This window comes from Schistocerca cancellata, chromosome 1 (assembly GCF_023864275.1).
Source record: "Schistocerca cancellata isolate TAMUIC-IGC-003103 chromosome 1, iqSchCanc2.1, whole genome shotgun sequence".
Classification (NCBI taxonomy): Eukaryota; Metazoa; Arthropoda; class Insecta; order Orthoptera; family Acrididae; genus Schistocerca; species Schistocerca cancellata.
The window spans coordinates 1,046,558,038-1,046,577,849 of NC_064626.1; the positions used below are offsets into that span (position 1 = coordinate 1,046,558,038).

General features: G+C 41.9%; 1 protein-coding gene across 1 annotated transcript in view; it reads left to right on the plus strand.

The window, feature by feature from the left end:
* LOC126090293 (ankyrin repeat and MYND domain-containing protein 2) overlaps window positions 1-19,812 on the plus strand; it is a 52,676-nt gene that overhangs the window by 6,983 nt on the left and 25,881 nt on the right. The window contains exon 3 of the mRNA XM_049906976.1: window positions 17,718-17,857. Within this exon, the coding sequence (XP_049762933.1) occupies window positions 17,718-17,857 (140 nt within the window). The remainder of the gene's footprint in view (window positions 1-17,717; window positions 17,858-19,812) is intronic.

The following is a 19,812-nucleotide window of genomic DNA, read 5'->3' on the forward strand; positions in this document are numbered from 1 at the left end:
AAGAATATAAATCTGTTGACCACCTATCATATACTGAGTGAGGCATGTAAAAAATGTGAACTCCTGCATCCTATTGGTATGATGTCCAATTATGTGAAAGTCACAGCCGTCACTCCCTCTGCCTCAGTTTTTTTTTTTTTTTTTTTTTTTTATTTATGTAAGCCAGTTCTCCCACCGCCACTTTCGGTTCCTGCAGCACCACTTTCAGCAACAACTTCCCACACCTGGCTGGAGGAGCAGCATCCTCCTCCAGCGTACTACCAGTGACGGGGCTCTCTCTTGCGACCCCTCTCCCATGAAACTGACAGATCAGAGGTCCAATGCCAGCAAATGGTTGAAGGAACCACAACCACCACAGCCTATGGGTCAGTGAGCTGCCCGCTCTCCATATGTCCTGAAGCTCATCACAGATAGTCCCTCGCAAGAATTCTGACCACCAAAGGCTGTGGGTGGGGGAGGAGGAGGATAATGAAGACAAAGCCACTCCGGTGACTCTGGAGGTGCCAGATACCCTCCATGCTGTCATACTTGGAACCAGTGCTCATTGATGTTCTACTGCCGTTACTAACAGGTATTGATCCTGTGGCTGACCAGCCCTCCTGGCCCCTTCATGCCTAACATGGACATCCATAATGTGATCATTCAATGGAAATATAGTGGGTACTACTGTCACCTGGCAGAACTATGTTACTGCCACCTGGCGGAACTACACCACCATATTTCCTCCTCTTCGGCAATATATGTTGTTCTGCAAGAAACTCGCTTCAGGACAACCAGCCCCCAACAATCAATGGCTATTTTGCAATCTGTTGGAACTGTGCTGAACCTGAGAGGGCATCTGAATGGGTCTGTATATTTGTTTGCTCATATGTGGTCAGTGAATGGACTCCCCTTCATACCACATTGGAAGCAATAGCAATGTGAGTTCAGATGACCTCGGCAACCACCATTTGCAACATTTACATACCTCCAGACAGGCCACTAACTTGATTTGACTGCTGTAATCCATCAGCTTTCCCTCCCTTTTCCTCTGCTTGAGGATTTCACTGTACCCCACCCCTTGTGGGGCAGTACTACTTCATCTTGTAGGAACCCTCTACTTGACTATCTTCTTACCCCCATGATCTTTCTCTCCTCAGTGATGGTACACCTATACATTTTAGTGCCACCCACAGCACATTTTCAGCTATCAATCTTAATGATCTCATCTGCTGGTCTGGTGGTTTCACTGCATTGCCCACTACTTTCCGGTTGATCCTGTCACTTTCTTGATATTGCAAACTGGACCAACTACCACACTGGGTGCTTCAAAGAGCCAACTGACAGTTGTATGCCTCTCTCTGATGTTACCATTGCTCCCTCTTTCTCAGATTGCGTTAACAAGAATGTGCAAGACATGTCAGATGCTATTGCCCTTCCAGAGCTGCTATTTTCCTTTCTATAGGTCCCCTCCACTGCGGCCAGTGGTAAGGTGGACCTAAGACCCTGCAAAAGCTGCTCAGTATCATTGAAGAGCCCTGCAACATTCAAATGACATCCTTTACATACCGAACTTATCACTTTTAAGTGACTTTGTGCTAAGACTTGCTGTGTAACTAAACACAGTAAGAAAGAATGGCAGGAGTGCATGTTTCCTCCCTGGGAACATATACCTCTTCAACCCAGATGTGGGCCAAGCTTCCTAGTTGTCAGGGCTGTCAATGATCAATGACTGTTCCAGGTCTTGTCCTTCAGGATGCTCTTTGTACAAATGTGTGAGTTCCTGCTGAACACCTTGCGATCCAGTTTGCGACAACATTGGCATCATCTGCTTATCTGGCTACTTTTCTACTGCAGAAACGACAAATTGGAGACATCCCCATGTATGTTTCTGCCTCGTCTCATGATACAGCCCCAGGCCTTGATACAATTCATAATCAGATTATCCAACACATGAATGTTACTCAAAGGCTACATCCAACAGCTACTGGCTGATGAGCCTCACCAATGTGTCCTGCAAACTGTTTGAAAGATGGTTACCCACAGTTTATGCTGGGTTCTCAAGTCTTGAGGCCCCCCCTCCCCTCCCTCCAATCAAGGTTTCTGGGAGAGACGGGCCATTTTCTGTTCCAGTTAAGAACAGAAATCTGACAGGCGTTTTATAAATGCCAACAACTTTTTGCAGTCTCTCGTCTCTCCCCCTCCTTACATAAACCAAACACCTTTTACTTACCCTCCATAACTGGGGGCTTTCAAGCCTCCCTACCTATTTTTATTCATCCCAATGTTTGTGCTAAATGCGAGTTAATACCAAGAAAATAGGCTCTGTCCTGAGTGTCACTCTCTTCTCCATTGTCACCAGAGACTTAGCGACCTCTGTCGAGCCGCTGGTCCCACCTGAATTGTGTGTCGATAACTTTTGCACTTGGTACAGCTGCCAGTCACTAGCCTCAGCTGAACACCAGCTCCAAGGTGCCATCCGATGGACCCTTTCCCAAGATTTCTAATTATCTCCTGCAAAAACCATGGGTCATATGTTTCTGTCATCGTGCCACAGTCCATCCTGACCCAGAACTCTACTTGGGTAACTAGAGCTTGAAAGTTGTATAAAACATTCTCGGATTTCATGCCGCATCAGTTCAGGGTAAATCCTCGAACTCCATAGTCTTCTTAAAAACTTCTGCTGTGGTGGCTTTATATAGCCCAGACAGCTTCTGATTGGTCGGTAATTACATCATGCAGTCGCAGATGGTGTCAGCTTCTGCTTTCATGGTGCTGCCATGCCCGCTGTAGTGTAAACATTGTAACGAATATCTCTGGCTCTTCCTACAGAGAGCTCACCTCCATGCACAGCTAAGATCATATCTGCTGTCACGGTTGAAGATTTCACACAAATTCTTATTTCTATAGCCTCTTTAATTAGAGAATCCCAATATTTAGGAGCCTGGTATCAAAGCTTTTGTTTTGTTAAACACTACTTTATGTTTGTGAGGCTGTACTCAGCAAGTGCAGATTTCTCCAGTTCTCGATTTTTAATATATCATTGATGTTCTGCGCAGTGGTTGGAAACTGTGCAGACTGACTGACCAATGTAATTGCTACCACAGTCACAAGGATGCTGTAAATCCCAGGGATCCTGAGGCCAAGACTGTCCTTAGCAGTGTGTAGCATCTTCTTTATCTTCTTAGGAGGTCAGAAAATAGATATGATACCTTGTCTTCCCAGGACTCTGGCTGTTTTGCTAGATGGAGCACCGCAGAGTAGAAGGTGTGCAACCAGTGGCTCATCATGTGAATGTTTAACAGTTTCACATTTCCTTTTCTTGGAGAATGCTGACTTCATATCATCTGAACTGTAGCTGTTCTTTTGGAACACGTACTTCAGATGATTAATTTCAGAATCCAAGTGGTCCTTGCCAAAAACAGGTTTTGCTCTGGATACCAGTGTTTTTAAAGCTGTTCTCTTCTGGACTGGGTGGTGAAAACTTTGGGTGTTGAGATATAAATCAGTCTGTGTTGGCTTGCAGTATGCTCTTGTAACTTGGATGTTGTTGGAGAGTCTCATTGCTGTCTCTTTTTGATAGAAAGCTGACTTGGTTGCATTAAATGTGTCAGCTGAAGACTAGCTTAACACTCTCTGCTTCCTTGCCCACACTTTGTCCGGTGCAGATTGTGCTGCTCTTCTCCGTATTTACTGGACCCTGGTCTCATCCCAGCTGGACTATGGTTGCCACATTTATGGCTCAGCAGCACCTTTGGCTTTGAAATTGTTAGACCTGATCCACCATGTTGGATTTCAACAGGCCACTCGATCCTTCCAGAATAGTCCCATAGGCAGTCTCCTCGCTGAAGCGAGGATACCACCCCTCAAGTGAGATTACCATTTGGAAGGCATCTCACAGCCTTCTACCAGAATATCTGCCTATCATCCCTAGAAGTGTACCCCGTGTTTTCTTGTGCATGCCTTCTTGGTTGGTGCCCAAGCCCCAATTTAGGACCAATTTATTTCAGTGTCGTAAAGTCTCTGTCGCCCCATGGCCGTTCGGTGTCTGTCACATCCAGTTCTTCAGGAGTTTCAGGGTGCTACCATCTTGTGCACTGACTCCTCTAAAACTGTGGAAAGACGGGATATGCCTTTCAACACCCTCCTGTTCAGGTAAACACTTTGTTGTCAGGAACATGTAGTGTTTTTATGTTGGTGCTGATAGCTGTTAACAGAGCCCTTAACTTTGTTAAATGAGCCTTTCTTGACTGCATAGTGACTCAGTGAACAGTCTTTAGGCCAGTGACAAATGTTACTCTTGTCATTCTGTGGTCTCCACAGTTCATGACTTTCTCACTGAACTTAGTCATTCTGACTGCTCAGCTGTCTTTCTCTCTGTCTCAGGTCATTTTGGTATCCCAGGGAATGAACTGGCTGACCATTTGGCTAGAAGAGTGTTTACTCAAACACCCCCCCCCCCCCCCCAATTCAATTTGCTCATCCAAGTCGCAGATTTGTGGTTGCAAATAAGACCTCTGCTCACTCATGATCAAATAATTACTGCCTGGCTCTGCCCACTCTAACAAATTCGGTACTATTGAGGAGACTACTACTGCATGGTATTCTTCCTTCCATTCCTCCTGGGAGGAATCCATCATCCTATGTCAGCTCTGCATGGGTCACACCATGCTAACCCATAGCTCTGTTTTACGTAATGAGCTACTCACATATAGTTGTGGAGCCTTTCAGATAGCAGTCTCATAGCCTGGTGTTTCGCCCCTTCTTCTGGCCCTCCACAATAGGCATGGCCTTCTGAATTCTTGTGTCTCAAATACTGGCAGACGATTCCTGGATGGTGTAATTAGTTCTCCATGAAAGTGGCTTTTATTTTCAGATACAAGGTTTTAAGCAACCTTTGGAGCAGGGGCAGGATGATTGGGGTTGTGGCATCTCCCACTGCATTCAGAGTCAGGGGGCCTCTGACCCAACCTCCTTGACCAACTCCCTCTTTCATTCCCCTCTTATTCTGTTTTATTTGCATTTAGATGCGGTTTGTCAACTTTTCTGCTGCACCTTGTTATCTGTTTTAATGGTTGCACTCTCATGTGAATAGTGGGGACTCTTCAACACCTTGACTTTGCTGGAGCAAGAGTGTGATGTTTGGGGGTAGCCGAACTCTGTTTACATGCTGAAGCACAGGGACAACCACCTGCTGCCTTACCTATTTCTGTCCTCTTGTGTTTATTATTGACAGTCCAACTGAAATCCATTAAATTTAAAAATCCTTCTTGATTTTATTGTTCTCAGTGTATTGACTTGAAGAAATTCTCTGCTGTGGAACTGTCTTCGCCCTTCATTGGGCAAGTGAGGGTCAGATGTGGTGAGGGGTGTTTTTCACCATTGGATAAACTCTGCTCTTACCTATATACCTGCCTGATCCATATGCTTCTCCGTAAATACTTTCTCACGTCTGGTATTAGTATTGCCTTCTGTGCCTCAGTCTTACTGCACCTATGGACTTCCATCATGAGAACACGTACTTTGTGGAAGTCACTAATACCAGATGAAGTACCCCTGGTTTAGTAGAAATGAAGTACTAACAAAATTTCAGAAAGGTTTTTCAACAGAAAGTGCTATACATTCTTTCACTGATCAAATACTAAATGCTGTGAATAAACGAACTTCACCCATTGGGATATTTTGTGCTCTCTTGAAGGCTTTTGACTGTTTGAATCATGAAATTCGTCTAGATAAGCTAAAGTATTGCGGTAAGAATGGGACAGTGCATAAATGGTTTAGTTTATACTTAAATGGAAGAATGCAGAAGCCAAAATTAACAGTAAAGGTAGTCTGCAAAAATCAGCAGAGTCCTCTAATTGGGGAGGTATCAAGAATGGTGTCCCAAAGGATTCTGTCTTGGCTCCCTTGTGGTACATACAATTCTGTACAGTAAATGGCACAACACCATTAATACGAGGGCTATCCACAAAGTACATTACGTTTTGGAATTAAAAATAAAGTATTGGAATTTTTTTTTATTATATACAGATGAAAGCCACACTTAAATACTAATTTTCTACATAGTTGCCATTTAAATTAAGGCACTTATCATAGCGATGGACGAGCTTGGAAATTCCTTCGTCGTAAAATTCGGCCACCTGCGCCTTCAACCACGTGGTTACCTCTTTTGGGACAGAAAAGGTGTGATTTTTGTGGATTTCCTGGAAAGAGGCACTACAGTAAACTCTCAAAGGTACTGCCAAACTCTGCACAACCTCAGAAGAGCAATACAAAACAAGCGCAGGGGAAAGTTGGGCTCAAAGATCTTGCTGATTCTCGACAACGCCCGGGCCCACACGGCAAATGCCACTCGTGAAGTTCTCGAATCTTTTAAGTAGGAGTTGTTTCCTCATCTGCCGTACAGTCCCGACCTGGCACCGAGTGACTTCCACTTATTCTCAGCAGTGAAGAAGTGGTTGGCTATGCAGCGTTTTATGACGACGCACAGCTTCAAGAAGAGGTAACCACGTGGTTGAAGGCACAGGCGGCCGAATTTTACGACGAAGGAATTTCCAAGCTCGTCCATCGCTACATAAGTGCCTTAATTTAAATGGCAACTATGTAGCAAAGTAGTATTTAAGTGTGGCTTTCATCTGTATGTAATAAAAAAATTCCAATACTTTATTTATTTTTAATTCGAAAACGTAATGTACTTTGTGGATAGCCCTCATACATATAGACTTTGAATAGAAGTCTGTTGCTAAGGCAGAATATTCAAAATTTCTGGGTGTGTGCATTGATGAGAGATTGAATTGGAAGAAACACATTGATGATCTGCTGAAATAGTTAGGTTCAGCAACTTATACTGTTAGGGTTATTACAAATTGTGGTGATAAACATAACAGTAAATTAACTTATTGTGACTATTTTCATTCACTGCTTTCATAGGGCATCATCGGTTGGGGTAATTCATCATTAGGAGAAAAAGTATTCATTGCACAAAAGTGTGTAATCAGAATAATAGCTGGAGCCCACTCAAGATTACCTCGCAGACATTTATTTAATGAAGTCAGGACATTCACAGTACCTTCGCAATACATATATTCACTTACGAAATTTGCTATTAATAACTCATCCCAACTCAAAAATAATAGCAAAGTGCATAGCTACAACACTAGAAGAAAGGATGACCTTCACTATTCTGGGTTAAATCTGACTTCACAGAAAGGGATGAATTATGCTGCCACTAAAACCTTTGGTGATTTGCCAAATAGTATTAAAAAGTCTGGCAGATAGCCAACTAACATTTAAAATCAAATTAAAAGGAATTTTTGAATGACAACTCCTACTCAGTAAATGAATCTTTAGATAAGAAGATAAAAAATTTGATTTTATTGTGTAAAGGAAACTTATGTTAAACTGGCATATTCCGCATCATTACAAAATGGCACATTCATTAATGGAACAAGTATTAATGTAATGTGATGTAATGTAATCTCTGCCCTGTTCCCACTCAAAAAAAGGTGTCACCCACATAATGGAAGAAGTGTTAAGGTTTAAGCTGTGCAGTTTTTAGTGTCGTCTCCACAAAGTGATCCATATACACTGACGGAAAAAAAAAAAAAAAAAAAAAAAAATTGCAATGCCAAAACATAATTAATTTGGAGTAATGAAATTTTGGGAATACGCATCTGTAGGTAACATATATAAGTGATTAACATTGCAGTATCATGAGTTAATGTAACTGTAAGATAAGCTATTGCAAGTGTGGAATGCTGGTACATTAATAACTGGTGTAACGACCAGAATGTTGAATGCAAGCATGCAAACATGCATACTTTGTATTTGCGCAGGTGCTGGGTGTCAGTTCGTGGGATGAAATTCCATGCCTATTGCATGTGGTCGGTCTATACAGGGACGGTTAATGCTGGTCGTGAATGATGCTGGAGTTGTCTTCCAATGATATCCCTTATGTGCTTGATTGGAGATGCATCTGATGATCAAGCAGGCCAAGGCAACATGTTGACACTGTGTAGAGCATGTTGGGCAACAACAGTAGTATGTGGATGAGTGTTATCCTGTTGAAAACACCACCTGGAATGCTGTGTGTGAATGAATGGCAGCACAACAGATCGAACCACCAGACTGATGTACAAATTTGCAATTAGGGTGCGATAACTGCAGAGTGCTCCTGCTGTCATACAAAATCACACCCCAGACCATCACTCCAGTTGTAGCTGTAGTGTGTCTAGCACACAGACAGGTTTGTTGCAGGCCTTTTGCTGGCCTCCAAACCAACACACGGTCATCACTGGCACTGAAGCAGAACTAGCTTTCATCAGAAAACACAACAGAACTCCACCTCCCCCCCCCCCCCCACCCGCCCAGTGAGCTCTCGCTTACACCACTGAAGTCGCAAATGCCAGTGGTTTTGGGGCAGTGGAGTGCACTCTACAGGGAAGTTGGCTTGAATCTATCCTTGAAGTAACCAATTTCTAATGTCTCCCCCCCGCCCCTCCCCGCTGTGTTGCCAACTGCTTAGCTGCTGTAGATGCAATACGATGCGCCAGAGCTGTATGCCAAGCACGATGGTATTACCTCTTGTGTGTGCCATGTGACTGTCTGGAGCCCAGTCTTCTTGCAGCTGTACATTCCCGTGACCACCGTTGCCAACAGTTGTGCTCAATGGCTACATTCCTGCCAAGTATTTCTGTAATATTGTAGAAGGAACTTCCAGCTTCCCGTAGCACTATTACATACTCTTGTTCAAACTCAGTTAAGTGTGACAATGGCATCTTTGTTGTCTGAAAGACATTCTTGAGTAACATCTATACACCATGTCCAATCTCAAAGACAAGTAATGCTCACGACTGTCATAGCATGTATTTAAAGCAAATATGATTTGCGTCTTCATAGTGCCACTTTTGTGGGACAGATGTGAAATTTGAATAGGCATCATCTTTCCAATGTAAGCAAACACCTACTATGTTTGGTTTATGTCACACAACTTCTTCGTGTTGCGATTTCTTTTTCTGGCAGTGTAGAAACTGGCAATTGCAGGGGAAAGTGGTGAACGCATGGCTGGCTCTTCATAGAACTACCCACCACATTTGAAGCAGGTTGTGGTGAGTATGTGTTCAAGCAGCTTCCCTGTTCAACATGACCTCCTAAGGGTACCAAGGTGTCTCGAAATGGTACATGTGTGAAAAGAGAGATTACTTTGAAGCTCACCAGCAAATCATCCTTCTGCAGCTAAATTTCATTCAGTACAATCATAAATTTTGACAAAGTTCTTCAAGTGAAAACTGCAGTGTCCTACTATGGGTTTTAGAAGTGAGGCTGGATACTTGGCCACCCCAAATGCAGGTTCATTAACGCTGTTGATTATAGAACACAGTGGAACATCTTCTTTACGAATTTTAAGCACTCCATAAAAGTGTGGAGGTTTTCTTTCCTTAGAGCTGAGTTATGAAGTGAATCTATTGTTTTTCTGTTCATCTTCGGTGTTGGAACCTTCTTCAGCTTCCTATATGCCAGATCCCGTAGAAGAGTGGTTTTTTTTTTTTCTGGTGGTAATTATAGATTCACTGATGATCTTGTATGCTTCCCACCTAATTTACTCCACCTTTCCACTGGAATCCCACGGGTTGCTTGTTTAACACCAGCAATAATGTTCTCTTTTGGTATTGTGTTTGGAGCAAGATTGAAGTTCAGCCCTATGGAGAGGGTTGAGGTTGTGGCGGTATATAGTTAAATAACTATATCATCAGGTTGACAATTGTTCTCTTATCATTGACACCCTGGGTCTTCATCTGAACTCCCACCAACATCTCAAATTTTCCAATTGTCTGGTGTCAGCACACTATCTTTGTATTTTGCTGTTGACAAGTGAGCTATACTCTGTATTATGATACAATACTCGGTATATAGTAGCATCACTTGGTAACATGGCTGCAACACATCAGGAAAACACCATGCTGCATCTTGCAACGCTGCAAGAAATATACTAGATGCATACATGGGGGGCGTAAAGATAAATCAGCAGTAGCAGAACACAACCTCAATGAGGGACATAAGTTAGACTTTGAGAAAACAAGAATTCTGTGCCGAGCTAGTGGCTTTTGGGAGAATATCGTTGAAGAATCAATTGAGATAATGACAATTTTGTCAGCAGAGTCTACCAGCTGTTTGGCATGGAACACCCCCCCCCCCCCCTTCATTTCCAGTTTTGTCAATGTCGGTGAAACAAAGAAGATAATGTGAATGTTCGTCATCTTTAGTTATTTATTTTATGGTGGACAAAAAAACAAAGGACTGGAGAGTTTAGGTAAAGGGGTAGATTTTGGAAAATTCACCCAGAACTGCAGGTGACTTAATGGACAGGACGAGAAGGAAAGACTGATTGTTGGTGACTGCACCGGATGACATTCGAAAACCTTGAGAGCTTAAAGGTGGAAGAGAAGGTAAATGCAAGACAGGATCACTGCTAAAACATCATGCACGACTTAATAGGAGTGAAATACTAAATGCATTGTATGCAACAGAGGTGGAAGGGGGGACATTGAAAAATAGACAGGGCAGAAGATGAAAGATGCAGAAAACTAAAACAGGGTGGAAAAAGGAGTAGCTGTTGTGATGAAACGCTGTGACTCAGAAGTTAACATAAATTAAGGCCAGCTGAGTGACGAGAACCAAGAACATGTTGTAGTGCTAGTTTCCACCTGCAGAGTTCTGAAAAACTGGTGTCTGGCGAAAAATCCAGATGGCACATGTGGTGAAATGCACTGAGTTCATGATTGTCACATTGTAGAGTATACTCTTGCAACAGTATATTGTGTGTTGCCAGTAAACACCTTCTGCCTGTCTCCATTCATCCTAACTAATAATTTGGTGATATTCATGCTCATGTAAAGGCTGGCCAGTGTTCACGTATCAGCTGGTATATGATGTGTTGTTTCACAGGTGGCTCCCCCTTTGATAGTATATGTTTTGCCAGTTCTACTTCACCTTTCAGGGGGAGACATACTAACAGATCAGGGGTATGGCTATGGGAACCAGGATGACTCCTTCCTATGCCAACCTTCTCATGGAACGCTTGGAGGGGGATCCATAATCCTTCAGCACCTAGTTTGGTTTAGATACATTGATGACATCTTTGCCATATGGACTCATCGTGAGGCCTATCTGTTAAAATTCCTGGAATCTCTAAGTACCTTCTCCCAATTAAATTTTACATAGTCCTGTTCCGAATCCCATGCCACTTTCCTTGATGTTGATCTCATCCTCACCAAAGGCCTACTACACACTGTCCACATTAAAACTACTAACAAACAACAGTCCTTAAATTTTGACAGTTGCCATCCTTCCCATACAAACTTGGCATTTGAGGCAGACGTATTTGTTCAGCTGCAGACTCTTTACAGCAATACACCACCATTCTCACCTCATCCTTCACTGAACATAATTATCCCACCAAGCTAGTTCAAAAGCAGATTCCCCAGGCCATCATATCCTATCCTGGTACTGCTGATCCTTCCAAAAAACAACTTCGGAGCACACCAAGTGTCACTCAATTTTAGCTTGGCTTTGAATGTATTAATCTGCTACTTCAACACAGCCATGACTTCCTAAAATCATTCCCTGAAATGAGATCCATCCTGTCTTGAGATTTTGCCCACCACACCTATCATAGCTTTTCGTTGCCCTCCTAATCTCCACAATATTCTTGTCAGACCTTATGTTCCTTCTGCACCCATCTCCCTCTCCTGTGGCTCCTATCATTGTGACCATCCCCATTGCAAAACTTGCCCTATGCACCCTCCTACCACTGCCTATACCAGCTCTGTATCTGGCAAAACATATACAATCAAAACAAGAGCCAGCTGTGAAATGACATGTCGTATACCATCTGTTACGTAAACACCATGTGGCCTTTTACAAGTGCATGACTACCACAGGATTATCAGTTAGGATGAATGGGTGTAGGCACAGGGTGTATACTGGCAACACACAATATCTTGTTGCAGAGCATTCTCTACAAGATGGCAATCGTGACATTGGTGCCTGTTTTACCATACATGCCGTCTTGATGCTTTCCCCAGACGCCAGTTTCTCAGAACTCCACAGGAGGGAACTAGCACTAACACTTGTTCTTGGTTCTTGCCACCCACCTGACCTTAATTTATTTTAATTTCTGAGTCTCAGCATTTCTTCACAGCAACTACTCCTTTCTTTACTCCATTTTAGTTTTCTTCATCTTTCATTTTCTGACCTGTCTATTTTTTGCCGTATGCTTCCCACCTCTTTTATGTACAATGCACATAGCTTTTCACTCTTATTAACTCGTGCATGATGCTTACCAGCATCTGTTTTACCTTTGAGATACATACATACAAACAGATAAAGAGTATGCTCATGGGAACCAGTGTGGCTCCTTCCTATGCAAACCTTTTTATGGGTTGCTTCGAAGCGTCTTTTCTGGGATCCATTACCCTTCGGCCACTGATTTGGTTTAGATACATTAAAGACATCTTTACCATGGGGACTCATGATGAGGCTGACCCGTTGAAATTTTTGTACACTCTTAATACATTCTCTAAATTTAATTCCACATGATTCTGTTCAAATCTCCTGTCACTTTCCTTGATGTTAACTTCATCCTCGCTGAGGGTCAGCTACACACTTCTATTCACATTAAAGCTACAAAGAAACAACACTACATACGAGGGCTGAATGAAAAGTAATGCCTCCACCTTCGTTAATTGCGTTTGGGTGGAAGTATTTTAATAAATCAAACACAGAAATAATCCTTAGAATGTGAGCTTTAATTACCAATATTCACTTTTCCACATAATCACCAGCCAATTGGCTGCATTTCTGCCAACGATGAACAAGTTTTCTGAAGCTGTCACTGAAGAAGTCGACACTGTTTCCACAACCACAGTCTCACAGTTCTCTCATCATCTTAATCAGAAACATAATGATGTCCCCGCAGATCGTCTTTCATTATCGGGAACAGATAGAAGTCAGATGCTGTTAAATCTGGACTTTATGGAGGATGCCCTATGGTGGTGAGTTTGTCTCTGAAGTACTGCTTTGGTGGCATGTGAAGTGTGTGGTTCGACATCGTCATACTGCAGGAAAACATTTCCCTTTTCCTTTCGGACCCTTGTTAGCCGTCATTTCAGAGTTCGCCGAGTTGTGATGTAACACTCTGAATTTATTGTTGTTCCACGACCAAGGTAATCAACATGGTAAACACCATCTGTGTTCCAGAACACTGTGGTCATGATTTTTCCAGCTGAGGGCTGCATCTTGAATTTCTTTTTCGGGGGCAAGTCTTTGTGTCGATATTCCATAGACTTAACATTTCGTCTCTGGGTCATAATGGTGTACCTACATTTCGTCTCTTGTCACAGTTGAATGGAGAAAGTAGTCACCTTCATTCTCGTAACGCGAGAGGAGTTCTTGGCAAATTTAAAGTCTGTGCGCTTTCATTTCAGGAGCCAACATCTGGGGTACCCATTGTGCACAGATCTTCCGATAGCCAAGCAAAGCAGTAATGTGACCCACATGTTCTTGTGAAATGCCGATTGTGCTTGCAGTTTCTCTCTGAGTGACACAACGATTGTCCTGAATCAATCTGTCAACTTTTGCTTGTGAAACTCGGTGGTTGCTATCATAGGACGTCCAATACTTTGTTTGTCACGCAGGTCAGGTGTTCCCGTCTCAACATCTCTAAACTTACTCGCCCAAAGACGCACAGTACTCACATCAACACAATCACCATAAACTGCTTTCATTCTCTGATGAATCTCTTTTTGGGCTGACACCTTCTGGTGTCAAGAATTCAATGACTCCACATTGCTTAAATCGCATTGACCGATCGTCTGCACAGGGTCCCATACTTTATAATGTAACAATACGACTGTCCAATGCTAAGGCTGTAGAGAAGAGGCTACGGAACAAGCCAGTACCTGCAGCATACCATTGCTGCCAACTGTTGAAGAGGTACGAAGGTGGAGGCATTACTTTTCAGTCAACCCCCGTACATCTTGATATTTGCCATCCTTCTGATGTCAAACATTCCTTCTCAAATGGCAAATGTAATTTTCAGAGACAAATTCCTGACAGTAAAACACCACCATTCTCACAAGGCTTCACTGTATGTAATTACCCCAACCAATGTAGTGCGAAAGCATATTTCTTGGGCTACCACATCCTATCCTTGTACAGTTGATCCCTGGAAAAAATGTCTTAGGACTACCCCCTTTTGTCACTCAGTACTATCTTGACCATGAATGTATTAATTAATCATCTACTTAGACAAGGCTATAACTTTCCAAAGTCATGCCCAGAAAAGAGGTCCACTTTGTGTCACATTTAGCCAACCACACCAAGAATAACTTAAGAACTTTTTGTTCCCCTCCACCCCATTCCAATCCCTGCAATACCCCAGTCAGATACTATGCTTCTTCTGCACCCCTATTGGCTGCTACTCCTGTGACCATCCCCACTGTAAGACATGCTTGATGCGTTCTCCTACCACCACCTTTACCTGTACTGTAACTAGCAAAACTGTAACCACCAAAGGAAGAAGATTCTCATAGCAAAAGGATGTTTTCTGAGAAAGTTCTTAATTTCCTATGAAAAGAAAATTTGAAGCATACACTCTGACATGGTTATTTCTCACTACCTCCCCTACTTCTTGAGAAGGTTATTGATGCATTTCATTTGCTGCGTCCAGCACAGAATACACGCTTAATCTTGCATTTCATTCAATTCAGTGATGATTCAGGCAACCTACTCAGTGTACAAATATGGAACTGGCATCATTGTGTTATGGAATAGTTGCACTACATTTTGATTTTAGTTTTATGTGCGACAGAAAATTATTGAAATGATTACAGACACTTTACAAAAATGCATTTCTTGACAATGGTACCAAATTTTCGGCACATCGAAAACTTTTTTTTTTTAATTGAATTAAGGCGAATACATTATGCAAATGAAAACTTAAGAATGCACCCCATTTTCATTTACTCTAAACCGGAACTCGTATCAGATTTTTCTAGCATGAGATAATTTTGGTTGGTTAAATGTGATGCTTAATTGTCTGCATCAAGTATTTAAGCAGTCTCTGTGTGATTTCATTATGAGAAACAGATCTCTTGGTTTGTAATCAACCAGTTATTAACTTCTCTTACCCACCTACATATTTATAACAAAATATAATATTTATGCTGTGAGAAAACATGATTATGATGTTTTTCTCTTTTAAGTATGTCTTCAGGCTATATGTATCCTTTCATCTTCCCCCACCCCCTACCCCCACCCCCACACACACACACCAAACAAAATAAATTCTGCCATTTTTACTAAAAAAATGCTCGGTAAAATTTAAACTCAGCAGAACTTACTCAATTACAGAGGACACTTCAAAACATGGAGGATGTTCTTCGCTTTTGAGAGACTTCTGTTGTTTTATTCATATGAAACTGGAGAATGTTCTTAGAACATCCTCTACAATAGGACATCAATGACCTCGAAGTCTATTTCATCATACAGGGTGTTTCAAAAATGACCGGTATATTTGAAACGGCAATAAAAACTAAACGAGCAGCAATAGAAATACACCGTTTGTTGCAATATGCTTGGGACAACAGCACATTTTCTGGCGGACAAACTTTCGAAATTACAGTAGTTACAATTTTCAACAACAGATGGCGCTGCAAGTGATGTGAAAGATATAGAAGACAACGCAGTCTGTGGGTGCGCCATTCTGTACGTCGTCTTTCTGCTGTAAGCGTGTGCTGTTCACAACGTGCAAGTGTGCTGTAGACAACATGGTTTATTCCTTAGAACAGAGAATTCCACCGCCTAGAACACAGTGTTGTTGCAACAAGACGAAGTTTTCAACGGAGGTTTAATGTAACCAAAGGTCCGAAAAGCGATACAATAAAGGATCTGTTTGAAAAATTTCAACGGACTGGGAACGTGACGGATGAACGTGCTGGAAAGGTAGGGCGACCGTGTACGGCAACCACAGAGGGCAACACGCAGCTAGTGCAGCAGGTGATCCAACAGCGGCCTCGGGTTTCCGTTTGCCGTGTTGCAGCTGCGGTCCAAATGACGCCAACGTCCACGTAATGTCTCATGCGCCAGAGTTTACACCTCTATCCATACAAAATTCAAACGCGGCAACCCCTCAGCGCCGCTACCATTGCTGCACGAGAGACATTCGCTAACGATATAGTGCACAGGATTGATGACGGCGATATGCATGTGGGCAGCATTTGGTTTACTGACGAAGCTTATTTTTACCTGGACGGCTTCGTCAATAAACAGAACTGGCGCATATGGGGAACCGAAAAGCCCCATATTGCAGTCCCATCGTCCCTGCATCCTCAAAAAGTACTGGTCTGGGCCGCCATTTCTTCCAAAGGAATCATTGGCCCATTTTTCAGATCCGAAACGATTACTGCATCACGCTATCTGGACATTCTTCGTGAATTTGTGGCGGTACAAATTGCCTTAGACGACACTGCGAACACCTCGTGGTTTATGCAAGATGGTGCCCGGCCACATCGCACGGCCGACGTCTTTAATTTCCTGAATGAATATTTCGATGGTCGTGTGATTGCTTTGGGCTATCCGAAACATACAGGAGGCGGCGTGGATTGGCCTCCCTATTCGCCAGACATGAACCCCTGTGACTTCTTTCTGTGGGGACACTTGAAAGACCAGGTGTACCGCCAGAATCCAGAAACAATTGAACAGCTGAAGCAGTACATCTCATCTGCATGTGAAGCCATTCCGCCAGACACGTTGTCAAAGGTTTCGGGTAATTTCATTCAGAGACTACGCCATATTATTGCTACGCATGGTGGATATGTGGAAAATATCGTACTATAGAGTTTCCCAGACCGCAGCGCCATCTGTTGTTGAAAATTGTAACTACTGTAATTTCGAAAGTTTGTCTGCCTGAAAATGTACTGTTGTCCCAAGCATATTGCAACAAACGGTGTATTTCTATCGCTGTTCGTTTAGTTTTTATTGCCGTTTCAAATATACCGGTCATTTTTGAAACACCCTGTAGGTGCCATCTGGATTCTCCCTCCTGACACCAGTTTTTCAGAACTCCACAGATGGGAACTGGAATCACATGTGTGTGGTTCTTGCCACGCTATTGGCTCAAATTTGTGTTAATTTCTGTGGTCTCCACATTTCTTTCAGCAACTATTCTTTCTTCTTCTATGTCTTTTATTTTTCTGACCTGTCTATTTTTCCCTGCTACCTCACATGTCTACCAAATACAATGCACTTAGCTTTCCATTCTTATTGACCCTTGCACAACATTTTCTCTGTAATCTCTGTCTTCTTTATTTTTGTAAGTTCTCAGGTTTTCAAATCTTGTCCAGTGTAGGCATCAAGAGTCAGTCTTTCCTTCTTATCCCATCCAGTAAGTCTCCTCTGATCCAGGGTTCTGGGTGACTTTCCCACAATTCTTCCCATTTCCTGAACCTCGTCAGATCTTTTAAGTCATCTCTCTTCCTTTCTCTTTAATCCTTTTGCCAGAAGGAAAGAGCCATTGGCCCCGAAAGCTTGTGCGTTGCCATACCTTTTATTTGTTTTTTCTCCTCCACTGCTTGGGGAGTAGGCTTTTTTTTCTGCCCATATTATGTTTTCAAACAGTGATTATTTTTGTTGATAATTACCTTTTTTGGTGTGATTAATTTCACTTCTTTTGTTTACAGGAAACCATGCATGTGTGGCAGTCATTAATAATTTTGTACCTAAAGCTGATGTTGATTATTATACAGTTCCTCAAGGTTTAGAGACTGAGCCTAAACTGACACCTGTGCTTGCTGCACCATTGCATAAATTTGTAATGCAGGTAATAATGTTAATGTAAACCAGTAAACATAGTTATAAATGTATTGTTCTCTTCCAAAATTTTTGTTGTGTGTGTGTGTGTGTGTGTGTGTGTGTGTGTGTGTGTGAGAGAGAGAGAGAGAGAGAGAGAGAGAGAGAGAGAAGGGGAGGGGGGGTAGGATTATAAGCAATATCTGTTTACGAAGTGTTTAGTCCTTCCTGTGCCAGGCAAGACCTGAGTTTTTATCCTCGTGTAAAGATAAGCTAATTACTAATTATATTATTTTAGTGAACTTTACATAGATGACAAGTGTATTAGTTGCATTAAATGTTTCGTGGAGCACTTCTGATGTTATTCTGTAAGCCAACTGATATCATTTAGCACAACAAATCTAGCATGAAAGACTTTGTGGTCATATTTTAATTAGTATATATATTTAAACCTTTTGTCAACATTTTCATCTTTGGGTACTACTTACAAAAGCATGTTTATAAATGCAGGCTCTAGTTTTAATTTTTAAGTGCAGTTTTTAAGCAGTAACTTACAGAATGTGTGTGTTTTGGAGCCCAGCGTAACTGAGAAGGGCTATCTCATTACCGCCTAGTACAGGTTTACAGGAGATACAATGACTTTTAATCATTGTAGGTTAAACAATTTAATCAATCCTAGTTTGTTTATATGTTGACCAAATTTCTGTGAACAAGTTTTGCTGCTTACTCGACAATCTATTAATTTATTCTTGCTAAATCATTGCTATTTATTGTGAACAAGAAGTGCTCATTTTGCCGTAGATTGGTTAACTATATAGTTTAGGGTTAGGGCAGCTATATTTTTTTCCTGTACTAGTTTGAGTATCGGGAAAGTAAATGAGGCTCTTCAGTGACGGTGTAAGATATGCAGTAGGGATAGGAAGATAGTGAATTGCAAAGGGAAGACTACTGACTACAGGCTGAATTAGATAAGACAAGAAAAGAGTCTTGCCAAGTCAAGAAAGGAGAAGGGTAATGAGAAGTGGGAACAAACATGGACTTTAGCTTTATGCTAAATGTGGAAAAATGTTTTCTCAGTTGCTTCTGTCCTAATTTCACCCACCCTGCACCCACATCTTCTTTTTTGCACTCTCCATCAATTTTGCTAAACTCCTGCATGGCATTGTTGTAAGTTGCGCACAACTTCCCCTCCTTGCATCCAGAATGAACTCACTAGTACCCTATTCTTATCACAAACGCCTTCAACATTTCTCTCTCACCTGTCAGCCTCCTTCCCTCCATTCCTGCCATGTGCAACGTGCTTGTGTGTGTGTGTGTGTGTGTGTGTGTGTGTGTGTGTGTGTGTGTAAGAAGTCCTCACTAAATGAAGCGTAGTCTTGTTATTGTTAAATTAATTTCAGAAATAGTGGTATCAACTTCGTTTTCTCAAGTAAAAGTACGATAATTCCTGCTAGTGTCTTAGAGCTCGGAAGACAAATTCAGCATTTCACTCTCCAAAATCTGTTAAATAGTTTCAAGAAGGTGTTGATGTTTGTTTTATTGCTGTTTCCCATTATGTCTATTTCTTAATCAAATTCATCATAAGTAATATAACTCCTATTCATACTAACAGATGTGATTGTAAGGTGTTCTGGTCCAGAAAAGTATCCATAATTCAGGATCACGTATTTTTAATAGTTTGCCAGCAACCATATAAAGTTTACTTTCTGGTAAAGTACAGTGTGAGAGGAACCTAAAGAATTCAGTAGCATGCAGCTCTGTCTGTTGAAGAATTTTTTAGTAGAACCAGTTGGTGAACCCAGTGTTAAGTATATCTCATAACGTTCTATAGTGTGGATTGATAGATACTAAAATTATCAAACCATTGATGTGCTTATTCACTACTACGCTAGAAATAAATGATAACATTTTGGAAATATGGTCAATACTGTGTATACATCAGCCACTTAAAAGGAATTAACCAATACACAGGAACAGAAAAAACAA